This window comes from Cryptotermes secundus, unplaced genomic scaffold, assembly GCF_002891405.2.
Source record: "Cryptotermes secundus unplaced genomic scaffold, Csec_1.0 scaffold218, whole genome shotgun sequence".
NCBI lineage: Eukaryota > Metazoa > Arthropoda > Insecta > Blattodea > Kalotermitidae > Cryptotermes > Cryptotermes secundus.
In genome coordinates this window covers 524235-544966 of record NW_019733320.1, presented here as the reverse complement: position 1 = coordinate 544966, position 20732 = coordinate 524235, and the positions used below count along the sequence as shown (strand labels likewise).

At 36.6% G+C, this 20732-nt stretch overlaps 1 protein-coding gene across 2 annotated transcripts; it reads left to right on the top strand.

The window, feature by feature from the left end:
* Positions 1-5816: 5816 nt before the first annotated feature.
* Positions 5817-20570, top strand: LOC111867908 (ubiquitin-conjugating enzyme E2-17 kDa). Of its 2 annotated transcripts, none has more exons than XM_023858128.2 (4): positions 5817-6262; positions 10916-10996; positions 12757-12961; positions 18509-20570. In XM_023858128.2, exons 1-4 carry the CDS (start codon positions 6219-6221, stop codon positions 18677-18679), a joined length of 501 nt encoding a protein of 166 aa, XP_023713896.1. In that variant the 5' UTR covers positions 5817-6218; the 3' UTR covers positions 18680-20570. The 2 variants fall into 2 exon arrangements, with proteins under 2 accessions (XP_023713896.1, XP_023713897.1); XM_023858129.2 differs by lacking the exon at positions 18509-20570 and adding an exon at positions 16484-17741 and having other exon boundaries at positions 5846-6262.
* The last annotated feature ends 162 nt before the right edge of the window (positions 20571-20732 follow it).

The window sequence follows — 20732 nt, the reverse complement described above, 5'->3', positions numbered from 1 at the left end:
ATAAATAGTTTATATACAATAGTTAATGCTGTTATTAGCATTTGAAATGGGAGGATAGAGTGGGATTATCTGAGTGCAGTTTTGGACTATTCAGCCACCTTCCCGTCAGTTCAGCTCAAAGAAATGCGGTCAATGAAAAAAAAATAAAGGCATGCAACACGGGTTCATTTATTTTCATAAAAAATATTTATATTATTTTGTCATGTTTGGTACTAAATAAGAAACAATTTGAAGGCATTTAATGTTTTAAAGATCATCTTCAGGCCTTACACTTCTTCAAAACAAACTTAACATAATGGAGTTTTTATATTGTTACACGATGCAAGACCAGTGATGCATGTTCAGATCACATAACAATATCAGTTATGATTTGGGGAATGTGAACTACAATACTTTACATTGATTGCTTGAACTACAGCTGTCAGTCTTCTGCTACCAAGCAGAAACTTAGTAAGAATCTGGTACCTGAATGATTATTGGTAATAATGGTAGGGTGATTCCAGACATCTGAGAAATAGTTGGATTATTTGTATTCTCCCACACTTCAAGCAGTGGATAATGCAATATTCAGTTTAGTTATGGCCTGTAGCTGATGCTTATAGCTCAGTGTGTAGTAATCAGTTATAAGATACAAAGAAAAATGCAAAAATATGAACTTACAGCATTTCATTTATGCTCTGCATAAAAGATGCTTACATTTTAAATTCCATGTTGAAATTAGCTTACTTTCTGAACAGCCAACTGCATCCAGAATGATTCTGCAAATTTCACTAAGTGAACGATGTTTTAGTCAGTCTGTTAATATACTTTGTCTAAAACATCTTTCAGGTTATGTTATACCTTGAGTAGGAAAGCTTATGGAAGAAAAATCTTGTGTGTTCAGTGAGGTTTCTGGTATGAAGATTTTTGTTCCCATCATATGTTAAAAATAGAATCTAGGAATTTTCTAATGATGGTGTAATTATCTGCATCACTATTTAATGATGATACACCCTCAGAGATGTTTTAGACACAAAATAATTGTTACATTTTCTGTAGTTTGCTTATTCTATACTTCAATTTTGAGTTCATAGAGTTTCAAGATGAAGTGCTGTTTTCTGTTCCTAATTCGTATTCTATCTCGCACAAAATATCTTCTTTAAAGAGTCAGTTTATTTAACATTATAATTCCTTACTTAACACATTAATTATGCACTTAGTGATAATGTGTACGACATCTATAGTAGCTGTTTGAAGATAAAGTTCAGGGTTTCTTCCATTATATTGAGTGACCCCCAACTGTCATGTTGTGGAGTGCCAAGTATATAGGTTCTGTACTGACTGACAAATTGATTGAAAAATAATGTTACACGTCTACATGAATACCAAAATGTGGAAAAATATCAGAACTTTCATTAATATAAAGATTTATAAGATGTATATGATATTTTGATACAGTTAGAGTAATGTGTATTTAATACCTGTGAAATTATAATGTTATTTTATAGGTATCTTTACAGTAATTCAGTGTAAATTATTTTCATATTCTCACTAAAGTATTGTCAAATTAACACATTCACTGCCAATCCTATCACCTGACTGCATGTCAGTGGTGATTCTTCTGAGACGCTGTTGCCATTCGCTATGTATGTATATGTCATTTTCTCTTACACATGTCACTCAAATGCAGAGAAAGTCTTCATATTCATATTCATATTTAATGTGTCTTCCAGAGATCTATGTACTATACATAGATATAGAATCCATTATCGTTTATACTAGTATAGGTATAGTTTCTTAAAGTTCGAAAGAGTGGAGATGTACAGGGACTGTTGACTGTTTTTCACACTTCATTATCCATTTTTGTTCTGAATGTAGTAAGTTAAAGATTCAATTTTTGTGGAGTAATGGCTGGTCTGGTAGGTAAAATTCCAGTTTGGGAGAATGGCAATAAATGCATTAAGGTATCGGGACTTTTAACAAAACTGATTGTTTATTTTAAATGTTTTTCATTCAGAATGGTCTTGAATGTTACACATTTCTCCTGTGACATCAAGAGATCAAGAGTTGAAAAGATCCGGTGAACATGTGACATGATGTACTGTATAACCATGAATCAGCCAGAAGTTTTGGAACTAGGAAGGCAGGTTGTGATTGCTTCCTTTGCTGTATTCCATTCTTCCTAATTACTGCTACAGTCTTTACAATATTTTCATTTGACTCAAAGATCCAAGATACCAAGGTTTTATTGCCTTGTTTAATACAGTGACCCATTCATCCAATCCTTGTCTTCTCTGTTAATGAAATAATGCATGTTTACTGAACATTTTAAAACTCATTAAGTCCCACACAGTTGCTTCCTGTTGAAAGATGTATGTAATTTGGTGATGTCCTGTATCAGAAAATGTAACCGAAATTAGAGATAAAGTCAACACCACATGTGAGACTAAATTTTCTTTTAAAATTCAATGCTGTCTTGTCTTTCTCACTGTGGCTGTCAAGATTAATACATAGGGTACTTGTACTCATATATTGTATTGTTATAATATATTTAATGTAATGTTACCGAACATCATTGTCAAGTGGTTAGCAATTCTGCTTCATATTTGGGATATTCTGGGCTCAAGTCTGAGCCCCCAGCTATCTTGACTGAGGTTTATTGTGGTTCTCTGCAGATCCTCCTAGTAGATTCCAGGCTAATACCTTGAATTAGGTGATGACAACTTTCTCCCAAATTGTTTTCAGTCCATTATTTGCTAATCATCCCTTCGTTTGATGCTATATAATCTGAGCATCATTGAACAAACCATAAATAAAATGGGACATTCATTAATGATCCACAGAAATTATGAAGACTGAATTGACCAAGGACCCAACATCTGCCCTTATGATGATGGAGTACCAGGTAGTTATATCATGGAAGGTAAAATTCTTCTAGCCTGATGAATGGAAAATATCTGAGAATAATATCTTCTGGAATGTTAAGGTCTGGTAGGCATTTGCCATTTTTTCTGAAGAATACTGGTAAGCATTTTCCAGACTACACAGTGTCACATCCCATAAGGTATTACCATACATAGTCACTGCCAAGAGAACCTCAAATCGAACACCATATGCAGGAAGTCTTCTTCCATACAGTACAATAGGAATGGCATTCAGCTGATGTTGTGATATTGTTATTACATAATATACTCCTAAACGTTGTTTGGTCTAAAAGAATATTAACTTCTGTATTATAATTTTACTGTTGATTTATTTTCTAGCAATTTAACACTAAAGTAATTTGGAATTTTAGGCAGTTTTATTTGCTTAATTTTGCACTATGCATGAATTCATAACAAAACCATTAGACAAGTAAATATTTAACAAATGTTATAATTTGGTAGGATTAGCAATAATGATACAATGTTCAGTGAATCTTGTTATATTTAATGGGACATTTTAGACTGTGAACATTAAAAAAATATATAAAGTTATATGAGATTGTATGTTATATAACTGTATCTAATATCTAATTATCATAGTGCCTTAAAAGACACGTAAATCTGTTGCCTTATGTCTCTAAGATGTTGTTTATAAAATGAACACTTACAGCAGGGATTTAAAAATGCCTAAGTGCAAGTGTGCCATGCTTTGGTAAATACAATGTTGGTACTGCTATTTTTACACTACACGACTTTAATGTTAGCTATAAGTAATGTTATGTAATTATTTTTATGATGTAGCAAACAGAGTTTTGCTCAATGTTACAGCCCTTTTTGTACAGTGTGTGTATTTAATACATAGTTTTAACACTCTTTGTGAAAAAAGTTGACTACTCTCAAAACAGAGGTGGTGTAATGAACATGCAGTCTTCCTTATTGTGTACGCAGAAGCATATTTAAGATTTTATATTTTTGCACAAATAGATTGTGCTTCACTTCTTATGTACTACAAGTGACTGCATGTGGAAAATATGCACTTTTGGATATCATCTCAAACTGAGGTGTTTTGCATTGGTTGCCTTGACACCATCAGATATACAGGAAGACTTTTTTTTCCATTTCATGCATCCTGTTGTATTATAATATACAATTTCTTTATTAAAACCGTCACAACACAACTATATTAAGGTCAGTGTCCAGTTTGGCTCTGACGATTTTAATAAAGAAATTGTATACAGCAATACATTACCTAGGTACAGTTTATCTCAGAAAGCTTCCTATAATGAAATTCTCTATGTTACTGCCTTGTGAGTACATTTCTGCCTTGTTTGGTGTTATTTTGTTAGAAAACCAGAAATATCCAGTTCCATAGGTAATACTTTTTGAATTTCATTTTACCATTTCATATGATTTTGTATGTTCTTTTTCTTAAATTGCTTTTTTATGGATATACTACCTGAAACAACAAATAAAAACCAATTAAGGGTACAGCAGTACATAAAAAGTACATGTATTCTCAGTAGTTCTTGTAATTTTATATTGCATTTCTACTTATATTCTTTGATACAGAAATACTGGAAGTTTGGAAACAAAAGCAGCTTTACCAGTCCCTGAACACTAAAATAAATAACTTGTAATTAAAGATTCAAAAACAGAAGGAGACTATTTATTTCATTCAACACATTGTCATGATTGAAGAGTGCAGATCAATAAAGGCCAGGGTCTCCCAAAGCTTAAAAATGTGTTTGTTGTGCATTGGTTATCTGTGAGTTAGTACCAGCACCCATAAACCCTTTAAAGAGTCCAAGAAATCCATCAGAAACAGGGAGACTGCTGTCCTCTGGGATGTGATGCTTATACGCAGTTACCAATATTCTGGAGGAAACTGCTGCTTCCATCTCTTTCTTCTTCCCTGATTATGGAGGTGGCAGGCATTTCCCAAATGCTGGTAATAGACAGTAGCCAAAAAAGTTATATGCTGCTGCGACTGCAGGGGTTCAGTTGCAAAAAAAAAAAATTGGTTGTTAGCCTCAGTGAGCTTGGAAGCAAGCCTTACTGATGGGCGGTAAACTGCCAGTCGTAAAGTAACTGGGGCTTTGAGACAGACTAGTTCTGCGTTGGAAATGAGTGCTTGCGTGGGATAGCAGGTGGTAGCCAGTGGTGGCCAGACATGGCTAGGAGTCAATGGCCTGGAGTTGTGGCCGTAAGGTGCTGTGAGACAGTCGGTAGCTGGTAAGGACGCGAGCACAGAAGCTGAGAAATCAACGGTGTTCAGATCCGTTACCGAGCAATGACTGGTCTAGGCACAGCAGACTGAGAAGGCTTAATGCGTGCTGTAGTGAATTGCATTATGTGTGACTTAGCTATAGTGCTGGGCTGCGCCATAGCTCAAGCAGTTTGTCGCTGGCTTCCCACCGCAGCAGCTTGGGTTTGAGCTCGGGTCAGGTTATGTGGGATTTGTGGTGGACAAAATGGCGCTGGGGCAGGTTTTCTCCAAGTACTTCGGTTTTCCCTGCCAATCTTCATTCCACCAATTGCTCCACAATCACCCTCACCTGTCATCTGGGGCTGCAGTACAAGACACTTAGTCCCACCCCACTAATAAAAAAATAATAGCTATAGCGCTATAATCATTTGTAGTTATAATTTTTATGGTCCATCAAATCCGATTACCAATCCAATCCGTCACTAGACACTTAAAACGTGAGATATAATGAAACAATCACGAAATTTGCAGGTCATGCTTCTGGAGTATCAACTGATATGTTAACTACTATGAATATTTTTTTCCATATAGTCAACGAAAATTCAACGAACCCGCCGTCTTGCCATACACGTAGGTAATCCATGATTGTATACCCATTGCGACTTCTTCTGAGAGTGCGTGTAGGCAACTATGCAGAGGGATAATGCAGTTGCATGTAGACGATGTAGACCATGTTGACGAAACGTCATTATCGTTTCATCCGTTTCATCATTGCCGTTTAGTTGTCGCTACGGTCGCTTTGGTTATATTTCTTTTTCTATATCACTTGGGACTGAGTGTAGAAGTAATACCATTCACAATCATTTTTTCGCATTAAGTACAAAATTTATGGCGCAGACAACAAATACTGTGATCACTGGTAACCGATAATCGCAGGAACGTACCTGGCATATAACGTCAGATCCTGTAGTGGTTTTGTAGAAAAATGGAGGACTGAAGATACGGAAAGCTGGGGCTTTGTTCCAGTTATTTCTAGTTTTGTTAGATACATCTGAAGCATATTTGTAGTTCCCCAAATCGTTCTGTGTATTTTATAAAAACTAAAAATCATGTCCACTCCAGCAAGGAGGCGTCTAATGCGTGATTTTAAGAGGTGAGTGATACATTCATGAATGACCCTTGAAACTTTGCCAGTATCGTATTTAGCAGCGATTGAAAATCGTCACCGTAAGGACAATAGAAATTGTTTATTATTTGTTATAGTTGATTCGTAGAACGAAGGAGTATTTTGTATATATAAGATCGTTTGGCCCACAAAGTCTGGTAACTAATTAAGATACAGTATTAATGGAGGCCTTGTGAGAATGGAAGTGGAAGGTCAGTATTGTCTTTATATGAATTTTAATAACGTTGCATCAGTATCATGTTGTGAATTCACTTTGGTTCTACAGGAAGTCAGCGTTGGAACTGTAGTTAATAAACCCGCTGGTAATTTTTGTTATTCAGTCTGAAATGTATTTAATACCTTTACGATATTTATTACCTTGGAATTTAGGAAGGGAAATTATATGCCAGGTGATTACTATTTAAATCACATATGACTGTATTCAGAGTTTCAGAATACATAAGCATATTGTGTAATTGTGACATGTCAAATTGTTACACAATGACATTTTACATTTAATGAGCCTTTGTTGTAGTGTTACATTATTTACAGTTCTGTATTAACGAGAATGCACGGTATATTAAGTTATATTCACTAAGAGCTTAGCAGTAATATAGCGATATAATAAGCATTGCACATTTTAACATCTTGACTGCACATCAACTTTTCTGTTTGTGTGTATGTGTAGACAGATATACAGCAGATGCTTCTTGTAAGTGCTAGAAGGCATGTTGTATGATAGGTCAGAATACATTATAGTACAATCACAAAATATTTATAAATGCAGTACAGTTGCTTGTAATAGGCTACCTGCTGTGAAATTTCATTTGATGGTATGTTTTATCTTTTGACAGTATAGCAAAGTATTTGGATTTATAACTGGTGATAAATATTGGTTTAGACTTTTTGTGGTGTCATACAGTCTATGCTTTCTGGAAAAGACAGCCACAGACACTGAAAACATAATGCATTGTGTTTTACTGCCAGCTTCAGGAAGTAAAATTCTGTTGAACATTCTGAAGAAGGGTGCTATATAGTTTCCAAGTAGGAAGAAGGTTAATCATCACAAGCACTCAGTCACTTGCATGGAACAGAATTTAATTTATTTATAGTCCATAGCATAGTTGGTATAGCAACTGGCTATGGGCTGGAGGACTGAGGGGTTTGAGTTCAAGCCCCGGTAGGGTCAAGAATTTTCATTTCTCCAAATCATCTAGACTGGCTTTGGGGTCCACCCAACCTCCTATCCAGTGGCCACTGGTGGCTCTTTCCCCGGGGTTAAAGTGGCCAGGCTGTGAAGCTGACCACTCATCTTCAGGTAATGCCAAGGTCAAGAAAATGTGGATCTGTACATCTGGTTCCCCATACACCTTCATGGCATAGTGCTTAATTCATTGAGCACAAGGAAAACTTTACCTTTTACTATTCTACCATTGATCCTTAACAGTCCTAATCCAAGGATGCATAACATGTCATGATATGACTGCGGTATGTAATATCCATGCGAATACATAGTTGATACGGCCTTTCACAGACTTCATGTAAGAATATTATAGAGACCAGAATAATTCTATAAAATATTTACTTTTTCGTGCTGTTTACTTTTGATTATCTGTGTGCCATATCTTTTAAACACAACAATTTGCTAGCTCATCCTTCCATCTGTTTAAGCAACTTGAAAATCACTGATGGAGTTTCATGAAATTTAACATTGGAGAATTTGAAGAATTGTCAAGCCAGTTTTAGTTTTCATTGAGATTGAAGAATTCATACAACCCCTGCACACGAAGACCTACACACGTTTCTGCACATATCTTGAGCTAAATATTTGAGAGATTAAAGATTATTTTGAACAAAAAGTGTAGAGAAAAATGAATTTTTATGCTCATTACAGTTTTTCTACAAGTCTTATGAAATTGGACGCTGTGCATACATTTCCGAATTTCTCTACACTCACCTGTTCCTGTGGTCTTCAATCACACTTGTAACTTCAAAATTTCGGTCATAAATTTATTATTATTATTATTATTATTATTCATGCCTTTTTATCCCATCAGTAGCTTTAACATAAGGTAGTATACTGTATTTACAATGCATAAGATGCGCTTTACTTATGCCTTCTGTGGGGGGCTTGTGTTGTTACTTCAGTTTCAGGTCTTGACATTTCAACCTCAACTATAAGCCTTTGAAGATTTGGTACATAAAGACACTGGATCTGGGTTTTGTATGTGGAGAAGTTTATCAGTTTGGATAATTACATATTTAAAAAATGTGATCATTCTTAATATTTTATATATTAGAACAGTGAATTCAGTATGTGGTGTTGAAGGGAAGAAACCAAACAGTTATATAATGTATTGTATTCTGGATATTTAGTTATTGATCTGTCTGTTCACACTCAGTTATCATTCACTAACCCTGTGAAATCCAACATTCATCAAAACATTTAAATAATAACTTAGATGTACCTCACAGTAAACACACTGCATCAGGTGTTATTACTCAGCGGAGGACTATTTGAACGATGAATTCTCGAATATTGGCTACTGATATAAGCAGAAGTATATAGTATATAATGTATAAAATGTTGTATATCTTATATAATTTTTTAGTATTAAGATTGTTGTAATTTAATAATGTAAATTAGCTGAAAGACTTGTCCTATATCATTGTAACATGATCTACAGGATTAATAAAAGAATGAATGAATTACATATATCCAGCCAACTGTGAATATGGAAATAAGTACGTTGTGTTTCAAGAATCATACATAACCTACAAATATTTATTTATTTATTTATTTCATCATTATAGATCATTGTTACATGATATAGGACAAGTCAGTTACTGTACATTGGCTGATTACAATAAGAGAATAAAGTTACAATACTTAAAATTGTTTACAATAGATTACAGTAGATTACAATAGTTAAGATTTCATATAGTGTGAGGTGGAATCCATACCCTCGGCACATCGGCTTCCATATGTCCTGTTGTACCTGTACTGGTGATAATGCTTATGGAGAATTTGATGGAATGAGGATTGGCAGGGGAAACCAAAGTACTCGGGGGGGGGGGGAACCTGCCCCAGCGCCACTTTGTCCATCACAAATCCCACTTGACTAGACCGCAGCGGTGAGAAGCCAGCAACTAACCGCTTAAGCTATGGCGCGGCCTTTTAGATAATATTGGTGAATTTGGTATGTGGGCAGAATGCAAAAATTTTTAATGTTGACGCAGGTAATATGTGTGGTAAGCATTGTGATACTGTGTTAGTAGACAAAATTTCGGAATCAGTGAGAGTACTATGGTTGTACTTGTTTTTGAGATGTATCCAGTTTGTACTTTGGCCATGCTGTCAGCCCATGCAGATATTTTCATAATTTTTGTCGGAGTCTCTGGGTGAATGCTGTAATAATACAAAGGCAAATCGAAAAGTCTTTGCCCCAATTTTTTTCAGCCACAATAATACACCTACAGGAAAATCAAAATACAGGCGGTGTTCTAGGTACCTTTGACTATTTTTCCACATAGTCACCACCCCGGTTCAGGCATTTGTCCCATCGCATCACTAGTTTGGAGATGCCACTGTTGTAGAATTCGGCCAGTTGAGTGCGGAACCACCGCTGGGCAGCAGTTTTCGCGTCATCAGAAATGAACCTCTGGCCTGCCAGGAACTTCTTCAGTGGACCGAACACGTAATCACTGGGGGTTAGGTCATTGTCACCAGAGATGAAATGTGAGTACTGCATTTCACTCCAGAATCCAAGTGGCAGAGCATGGTGTGGAAACATCATGGTTCGACAGTCACGAAGAAATTCTGCAGAATGCCATCTGTCGGGAAGTTGATGGTCACGGTCTTCTTGGATCGCCGAGGACCACTGCTGCTGGATTTCATGCCACGAGGTGCCACCATCAACACGGACAGTTATTGTGGCACACTTGCATGTCTGCGAGCTGCCATCAGGAAAACGCACCCGGGGATTCTCGTGGACGATGTGGTTCTCCGTGACAACACCAGGCTTCATGTGGCAAACAGGACTGCCACCCAACTTCAGTCATTCAAATGGGAGATTATGGCACATGCACCGTATAGTCCAGACCTCGCCCCCAATGATTACCACGTATTCGGTCCACTGAAGAAGTTCCTGGCAGGCCAGAGGTTCATTTCTGAGGATAACGTGAAAACCACTGTCCAGCTGGTTACGTGCTCAATCGACCAAATTCTACAACAGTGCCATCTCCAAACTAGTGGTGCAATGTGACAGATGCTTGAACTGGGGTGGCGACTGTGGAAAAATAGTCAAAGGTACTTAGAACACTGCCTGTATTTTGATTTTCCTGTATCCCTAAATAGTTTTAACTGTTGAGTTACCAGTGTTATGTTAACACTTATATGTGAGCCAGGCTAGCTCAGTTAGTATGGTGACAGGCTCCAGGCTGGACTGCCAAGGAGTTGGGGTTGAATTCATGGCACAGTAAGAGATTTCTCTCTTCTCAGTGTCCAGACTGTCTCGGGCCTACCCAGTCTCCTGTCCAGCGGGCACTGGGACCTCTATCCTTAATTAAGCACAGGGACAACTTTACCTTACCTTATGTGACATTTATATTACATTATGTATATCATGTTTGTTGTTCCAGACTTCAGGAAGATCCGCCAACTGGTGTGAGTGGTGCGCCTACAGATAACAACATAATGATATGGAATGCTGTGATATTTGGGTATGTGATGAGGGAAATAATATAGCTGTTCTTTCCAGTTGTCAGATTTTAGGATAGCAGCAGTAATTCTCAAGAACATTCTTAACAGTACTGTCAGTAACTTGCACTACATAGCATCAAATGGTTGGATGTGAATACTGAATTTGAAAGGTTATGGAAGGAACTGGTTGTGGCCAAATGAAAGGTATTATGAAATTAGCCTGGAGGGACTAAGGAAAGCCTCAGAAACCTCAGTCAGAATAGTTTATGTCCTTGCCTGGATTTGAACCAGGCACTTTCCAAATGGAGGTCAGAAGTGTTATGAATTGAGCCAACTTGCTTAGTGTAAAATTGTTGAATTAATGTTCACTGAAGGCATTTAGTGACTCCAATAAATGTAATCTCTTTGTTAGAAAGTGTTCTCATGGCAGATTGTGCTGTAAGAATTTGATTGATTGCACGCTCAAATGTAGCAAGAGAACCCAAACTGTAACTCTGCTGACTTCCATTGGAATTGGTCCAATCTGAATCTTGACTTGTCCTATATCATGTATAATGATCCATGGATATGAAGTAAATAAATAAATAGATGTGGCATCAGCTATCTTCTGATTAAGATTGTTATGGAGTTCCTGAGTCACTGCAAATTGTGGGAGGAACCTAGAATCAGGTCACAGATGTGACCTTCCTATTTGATACAGTTCAGTGCACATGACCATCCTCTTATATCATGCAACAGTAGATGACACACTATTGGAACAGAATCAGTAAGTAATTTTACAGTAATTTTAAATTTACAGGTGGATGACTATTGCCATATCAGAACAGTACATTATGAGCTGGAAGTACATTTATTGTAGGACACAGGACACAGGGGTTCTTCTGGTTGTTGAACTGTTGCAAGTGGGGTGATGTATTGTAAGATTGTGAGGTGTATGGAATTTGTAGGTAGTTGAGTTTCATAGTATGGTTGACTCATGTACAGTATGTTGTGTCATATTGACTTGTTCTATATCCAGAAGTTGTATCACCAAATATGGATTCTTGGAACAAATAAATTGATTGATTAATTGATCGATAATATTAGGGAAAGCACCATAATCAGTCAATATTGTTGTTGTCAGAAGCTGAAATTTCAGTTGATAACAGTGTCAGCTGTTTCCTTAATATTCTTTTTATTTTAAATCTTTGTAGTTACTATAGGATACTGACGATGGTGTATAACACACAGAGATATTGGGTTTTCGGACTTTATCCATCGTCCTGGTTTTTAAGATAACTAATAAAAACACAACGTTTCGGAAACTGGATCTGTTTCCGTCCTCAGGTGAGGGAAAAACACCTATTCTGTGGGGTCCCTTAGAAAGAGCTAGCCTCAATCACTGGACCAGTTTCCGAAATGTCGTGTTTTTATTAGTTATCTTAAAAAACCAGGACAATGGATAAAGTCCGAAAACCCAATATCTCTGTGTTATATCTTTGCGTTTAAAGAGTCCCAGGCCTGTGTGTACAATCCAGGTGTTGCCCATATCATAGCAGTTCATAGAGCCTGCAGTTGCTATTATCAACAGTGGGAAATTAAAAATCAAATTTGCCTTCAGTGGTATGGTGTTTATACCATTTTCATGGGTCATTCATTGCTAGATCCATTCTTTCTTGTCTTTATTCAAAATGACATATTCTTAACAGTAATGGTGTCATCAAATAAGTAAAGAATAAATCAGTGCTTATGACACTTATTTATTCGGGATTGTAATTGAAGTCAATAATTTTCATTACAGACCTCATGATACGCCGTTTGAAGATGGCACCTTTAAGCTTACGATAGAATTTACAGAAGAGTATCCTAACAAACCCCCAACAGTGCGATTTGTTTCAAAAATGTTCCATCCCAATGTGTATGCAGATGGGGGAATATGTTTAGATATTCTGCAAAATAGGTGGAGTCCTACATATGATGTTTCAGCTATTTTGACTTCTATACAGGTATGTTTCTTAGCATACGATGGATTTAAGGATGTTTACAGTGGACGTAAAGATATGTTGAGAGTCTTGTTTAAGGAGATTCTTTATTGCAGTTGCTTTCTCAGCTTCACCTTTGAATAAGTCCTGAAAAAAGTCTTAAGAAAGTTGGTGGAAGTAGTGGAATACATGGGCGGTCACGGTAGCCAAGCGGTCTAAGGCATGTACTGTCTTCGCTCGCTTGGAAACCGGGATCATGGGTTCAGATCCCACTCAGGGCTGGATGTTTAGTTTGTGTGTGTGCGTTTTTCTGTGTTTGTGTACAGGTAGAGGCCTTGCGACGAGCTGATCACCCGCCCAAGGAGTCCTACCGAATGTGTAAGATCTAAAAAACCGAAGTGATCGGAGAAGTTCATGGAGGTAGGCCTAGGCCCACTGGGACTGTAGTGCCAAGGAAGGAAAAAAAAAAGTGGAATACATTAATTACATGTGGTTCTATACATTCACTGCCCCATATGCCTTTGTGGCATAGTGTTTAATTAGTTAAGCACAGGGACAGCAGGGACAAATCATTTACATTAGCTGGTGGTAAGTGTTGATGTTAATCACTTAATCAAAGATATATGGATCATAAAGTACATCAACTGTATTGAAAGCCTGTGAGGTTTGTCTAGGAAAAAAGTTTCTATCTCGTACCAGAATGCAGGACAAAATAATAATGTAAAAATAGGTAATAAGTGCTATGAAGATGTGGCAAAGTTCATATACTTAGGAATAACAGTCATAAACCAAAATTACTTTCTTGGTGAAATTACGAGCATGTGTAATTTGGGAAATTCATGCTGCCTTTTAGTTTAGAATCTTTTTATCTCCATGCTTCATATCTAAATACCAAAGAATTTTATATAATCTGCCTTGTCATATATTGGTGTTAATCTTGATGCCTCCAAGGGAAGAATGCAGGGTAAGGGTTTTGAGAAAATGCTAGAGATATTTGGACCTAAGAGAAGGAAAATACCAGGAGATTGAAAACAACAGCATAATAAAGGGCTTTATAATTTGTACTCTTGAACCAAATGAAGGAGGACAGAATAAGTCGGGCGTTTAGTTTTTGTTGTTGGGAAACCTCAAGGGAGGGGGTTATTTGAGTAATTTAGGCTAGATGAGATGATAAAAGTGGATCCTGGCAAAGTGGTGTGTAAGGTGTACTGGACTTAGGTAGATCTGTTATACCTATATATGATATAACTCCGTCCTAAGTGCAAACTATATTTATGGGTCTTTCGTTTTGTTCCTCTCTATACACTACATGTTTCGGCCCCAAACAGCCATCATCAGGTGTATACACTCACGTATCTGTTACACTGCACTTATTTATAACATTTAAAATTTAAAACATAGGTCTTCCTGATTAGCACTTATAAAATCTTCGGTTCTAATTTGAAATCCTTTAAAAAATGTTTCTTTAAATTTTTAAAATCTTCAGTTCTAATTTGAAATCTTTTAAAAAATGTTTCTTTAAATTTTTAAAATCTTCAGTTCTAATTTGAAATCTTTTAAAAAATGTTTCTTTAAATTTTTAAAATCTTCAGTTCTAATTTGAAATTCTTTAAAAATGTTTTCTTTAAATTTTTAAAGGATTTCAAATTAGAACCGAAGATTTTATAAGTGCTAATCAGGAAGACCTATGTTTTTAAATTTTAAATGTTATAAATAAGTGCAGTGTAACATACGTGAGTGTACACACCTGATGATGGCCGTTTGGGGCCGAAACATGTAGTGTATAGAGAGGCACAAAACGAAAGACCTATAAATATAGTTTGCACTTAGGACGGAGTTATATCATATATCATATAAAGTGCAACAGGATGCTTAAATATAATACTGTTATACCTAATTCATCAGACTCAACGTATCAGGCTTGTTTGGGTCGCTGTTGTTTCCATGTAATACAGACGGTAGGGTCAGGAGGAACCTCTGATGTTGAGTAATTTCATCAATATGTTGTGACTGAAGAAGCAATCTGAGTATTACGCCATCATAGAAACATGACATTATTATTGACCAGAGGGTATGGTGCTAATTTACTCTTTGCTGAAACATGGGAAAGTGTGAAGTACCCAAGTCTCTAATCTAACTTTAATATTTCTGTTGATGTATGTAAAATACCTCCTGTTAATTCTTGGTTGTTATTGTTGTGAAGGTATGTTGTAAAGTCATGTAGTAAAATATGTCCCAGTGGACACTTCAGGTTCATCCTTTACCATGTCTTCTTAATAGAGTGCTTAGGAATGGTATTTTGTAGATTAATCTGTACCGTATAACTGATTTTACTTTTGCCATCTGATGTTCCTTCTTAACCTGTTATTGTAGGAATTAACTATGACAGCGTCTCTCTTAACTCTTTGGGGCACAAAAATTTCTATCACGTAGGCCTGGTATGACATAACACCCCATAGTGTTTGGATGTTACCTTGAATGCTTCTTCTTTGGATCATGATATATGCAAAACTGACATCTGCAGAACCCCTTATTATTACAGGGTGTGGTGCTTTATTAACAAATATGGTACTGTTCAAACTTAGCTTCACAATTAGCATCTGTCTACACTTGATGCAAAACTTCTCCAAGCCCGAGCTGTATTACAGAAAGAGAGGAGGGAAGACAGTAGATTGAAAAGGCAAGGGGGGAGTAAGAGGAAGGATTAAGTTCATTCCATATGTGCTCTTGCTAGGCGGTCTCTCTCTCTCTCTCCCCTTCCCAGTACCCAGGTGGCAGGCCAGTCTGTCTTTGTATTTGTAATGGTCAACAAAGCTTTGAGATGTATTTGCCACATCTGTACTTCACTACATTACACCTTTGAGCGTGTAATCATTCAGACTCTTCATATGACTTTTGTTACTGCTGTTTATAATTTTCTTCAAAACCATTCGTACATGAAGGCCCCTTCATTTCTCACAAGGTTCTGACACATCTTTAACGGTATGCATGGCATCTTGGCTGTTTACTACATATGAGACACTGGTCTCTCCTACAGTGTGTCAGTTTACACATCCATAGTCTCCACTATGTCATCCTGTTTCTTTCCTGTTGCATTGTTCGGTTCTCTTTAACCCACTTTGGCTTACCTAACAGTTCCATGTAATGCCCAGACTCATGATTGGCTTATGAACTAATAATACTTCTCAGTTAGTACCTAGTTTCGCTTCCTCCTCAGGGCAGTGATACTCTGTTTTTGCTTGTACTTTAGAATGCCTCAATACACTTGTGTAATAGTAGTATATGTAGTGCAACTTGGTGGCGGTGAAATATTATTTCTTTCATCAGGTATTGTTCAGAATTAATCCCACTTCCATTGTATTTTCTTGTACCCAAAAACCTGAATCCCAGTGGGTTAACATTGGTGTCAGAAAGTTGGCTCATAGATGGTGACTTGTTTAACTTGTTAGTTTTGTTTTGTGACTGAAGTGAGGTAGAAATAAGTTTCTGTTAAATGCCATTTCATTTTGACTTAAAAGTCTACTAACGGTGTGTTTTCACTTTCAGTCACTTTTAAGTGATCCAAACCCCAACTCCCCAGCCAATTCCATGGCCGCTCAACTGTACAAGGAAAATCGAAGAGAGTATGAGAAGAGAGTGAAAGCCTGTGTGGAGCAGAGCTTTGTAGACTAGTGATCTGTTGTCCAGTGCGCCTCAACTAACAAAATTAAATACTGTGGCTCTTTTATTACTGTTTACCCATTGTGTTATTGTTGTGCCAGAAAACAACATGTAGAGTTGGTGTTGAGATCTTAAATTGACACTGATGAGCACAGAATAATTTTGTACCACAGTGGGGTTAAAACCAAGCCAGTTAGCTTATGGAGATATGGCTTTAAGATTTGCAGAGGTTACATAATAGCTTAGAAGCTATTTATGTATGTGTGTGTGTTAGCGTGATTGTGGCCACAACAAGCCTGTGTTGTAATAGAGAAGCTGATGTAAATACAGGTTATGGAGTTGTCATTAGAGTGCATTATCAGATATACTACAGCATGCTTAAAGCAGATTTGTAGTGCTGAGTAATATTTGTCAATCATATATGACTTATACTTCCAAGAATGCGTATATTAGGAACCCTGACGATGTGTCGGTGCTACTCTGCAGTGCTGTCTGATGAACAGAATTGCATGTATCTTTATGTGCATTAGAGTAAGCTGAACAGACAAGTGGAAGAATACTCACGAATGGTACTGAATGTGTATTATGAGAAGTCTTGTGCTGAGTTTCTCACAGTTTAATATTAAGCTGTTAGAATAACCCATGATCTTGGCACTACATTTGTTTAAGAGTGCAGACATCATCATTTACAATTTGTAAATTCTTTAAGGTCAGTAGGTGAAACTATGCACTGCTGCACTTCACAGACATGTAGAACAGTATATGAGGAAAACACAAAGAAGCATGTCCTTTTACATATATATATGCTGCACACTGAAACTGAACACATTTTCCTCTCTGTCCCAAGAACTGAACTATGGAAAGAAAGTATTCATAAAGGGAGACATGATGCCACAAGAGAAACATGGGATTCTGATATGAGAAGAAACAAATTTTGTTTGTCAAGAAAGGCTTGAGGCTTGAAAGGAATTAGATTATGTGTAAACAGTTTACATGTCATTCATCTATGAGCTGATTTTAATTTGTTTTTATGTAGAATAATTTGTACCTTTCCATCGTAAACGTTCTGTTGCTTCATAACTGTATTTATTCATCTAACCTCAGAATAAATTTTCACTGAATATAATTTGTTGGAAACATTCAAGTAGAGTTTCACTTTAAATCTCATCGCATCAATTTGTAAGTCCATTCCTACCCATAAATCCGATTTGTATTAAGTGAATACGGTAAAAGTGTTGTTACATCCAAATTATATATTCGTGTCCTTTCAAACTCCCATAGTGAGAACATGCATTTGGTAAATAAAAGATATTTCTTGTGTGTATTCTGTTCCTCAAGATGGGCCTGGTCATTCATTGCATTTTACACGCAGAGCATAAAGAACCGTGTGCACACGTGCACGCATCAACATGACATTGAATACAAAAGGGTTGCAGGGGAGATGCTTGTCTTTTGTGCTGGATGGAACAGTGTGGGAAAAAATAACTGAAGTCTGGCTGGAAATAATCTCATACCAATTTTCCCTAAGTTCATACAGAAAATTGTTTAAATATAAGGGCATTTAACCATTCCTCTGTGTGGAGAAGGGAGACTGATGGTGATTGTATCACTGTAGGAACAAAGTTTATTGAAATCAGTGCAGTGTAAAATATATTTCACTTCAGCTCTTTAGGAAGTTTCTCTGGAGTGTCCTACAGGTATATGAAAGTATTACTTGACAGTACCAGAAGTATGTCTCTCCTCTTCTCTTGTAGAGATATAAGCTGGTATCACAGGCAGTGAAATTAGAGGTTCATTTATCTGTGCCATAGTTCCTAGGTTATGCATAAAACATTGAAATTAAAATGTAAATACTAATCTTTAATCCTCTGACAGTAGTTTCATATAATTAATAAAGGGTCTTTGTATTAGTCTCTCTTGGATGAACCGAATCCAAACTCTCCAGCTAACTCACTGGCAGCACAGTTATATCAAGAAAATAAAAGGGAATATGAAAAGCGTGTAGCTACAGTCGTGGAGCAGTCATGGCTGAACTTCCAAGAGACACGGGATGAATCAGCAGATGAGACCAACAGACAGTAGAACATCCAGAACACAAGTGTTAGAACAGCAATCCCGCATGCATTTCCATGCATACACTGCTAAGTTGCATCTCAGCATAAATACATGGACAGTGGCAAGAGACAGACGTGAAACAGCTTTTTGGGTGGTGTTTGAAACGGAACTGTGATTAATGAACTCTGAAGTAAAATTTCATAGTTTGTTGGTACTCTTTCATTAAGAAATGTAATATTGATATTTCTTAAGTCTGATAACTTTTATTTCCCCCAACATTCAACTTCTGTTGATAGTTACATCAACAGAAGAACCAGTGAGTGAGATAAGTGTGGACTGACAGATGAATGATGTTCTGTTTCCTCCATCTCTTTACATTATGCCAGTTACCAACATTCCCCATCCTTCTCTTATGACTAGTAATGTCATGAGGCTCCAAAGGTATAAATACCATATTAGTATGGCTGTATTGTAACAAGCCTTGAAGTGCACATTTCAAATCTGAAACATTTATGCACTCCTGTTTTGCTTGTGCAGACTGTACAGAATTCTGAGACTATTTTTATGACTTCTGAAATGAACAAAGGGCATATTAAAGTATCTTTAGTGTCCTGTCGCATTAAACTGTATTGTAAGTGCAAGGAAGTGATAAGCTCTTTGTTTCACAGGGTAGTCAAGTGATCTTGCAATACTGCTTGCCAATGAACCCCGGAATCATTGTTTATTATAACTGATTCAGTAACAGAATTTCAATATTAAAATTATATTCTCAAGTTGACATCTTGTTCCTTCAGATGAAATTTGTAAGATGTGATTTCACTTTTTAAATTTTGAAAATTGTTTTTAACCATAGTGATGCATGCCATTTTTCACATCAGTTCATTTGGACATAAAAATGAATTTAATTTTTAATAATGTGTCTTGCAGGTAATGGAAATTTAAGCAGCTTATGTTAAGTATAGATTTAACTTGGCACCAGGACAGCTGGCATTTGAGTCCTGGCAGGGTCAAGAGATTTTTCTTTACCCCACAGCATCGAGACTAGCTTGGGGGCCCACCCAACCTCCTAACCAATGGGTACTAGGGGCTCGCCTCCCAATGAAAATTTGGCCAGTGGATGAAGCTGACCACTTCCATCAAGTGCCAAGGTCAAGAATGGTGGAACTTTACCTTCACCTTGTCTAGATTTAGGTTACACTACAATTCAGTTGTTTACCAAATGTGACCCAGTTTCACCAAAATGAGAAGCTGTTTCCTTCATTAAGGTCAGTGGATCTTTATCTATAGTCTACACTGCAAGTGTATAAGTTACTCAGAACCATTACTATGCAGTCAGGCATTATGCTGTTGCACATGAATAATTTATTTTTGATAACAAGCCACTTCTCATCAACATTTACTGTGTTGCTGACATCACAATTATAAAAATACATTGTAGGAATGATAACTTGTAAACTGTAACACATGTTCAGGTGGTAAAACATGGACTAATTAGTGCCATTTATGCATTTAAAAATGGCGTAGCAATGTAAGCTCAAGGTACTAACTCATACAGTTTTTTATGTGAAATGTGGCACATCAGGTTCACTGACAAAATCATGAGATATGCCTGTCAGAAGGTCCATTACATATTACGAACGAGATATAGCTAGTTTGGCTTCCTCTGAGCTAATTGTAGCATATTCTCTGAAGAGTTTTGAATCATAAGAATGTGTCAATAATTATAATTCGGATTGCATGATTGTGACTTGCTGGTGTAGTAGTATAGGTCCCTCTTTCTGTTGCAACATGTTACAAACTCTATAAATTGAAGGCCCTGGCACAGTAATTAAAAAAATATATTCTTATATGGCACACATTTGACAAGTTTTATTTTTCTGAGTATGTATGAATTTGGCTAAAAAAATAAATAATTTAATACTGTTTCAAATACTGAGTTATATTTAATTAATACCTGAATATTACCTATGTATGTCACCATCATTTTGTATTTTCTCACTGCCTCAAAGTGAACAGAGTCTTCTGAAACAGTGATGAAATTCTCCAGGTACGATCATTTGTTCCAGTACAAAACAGAAAC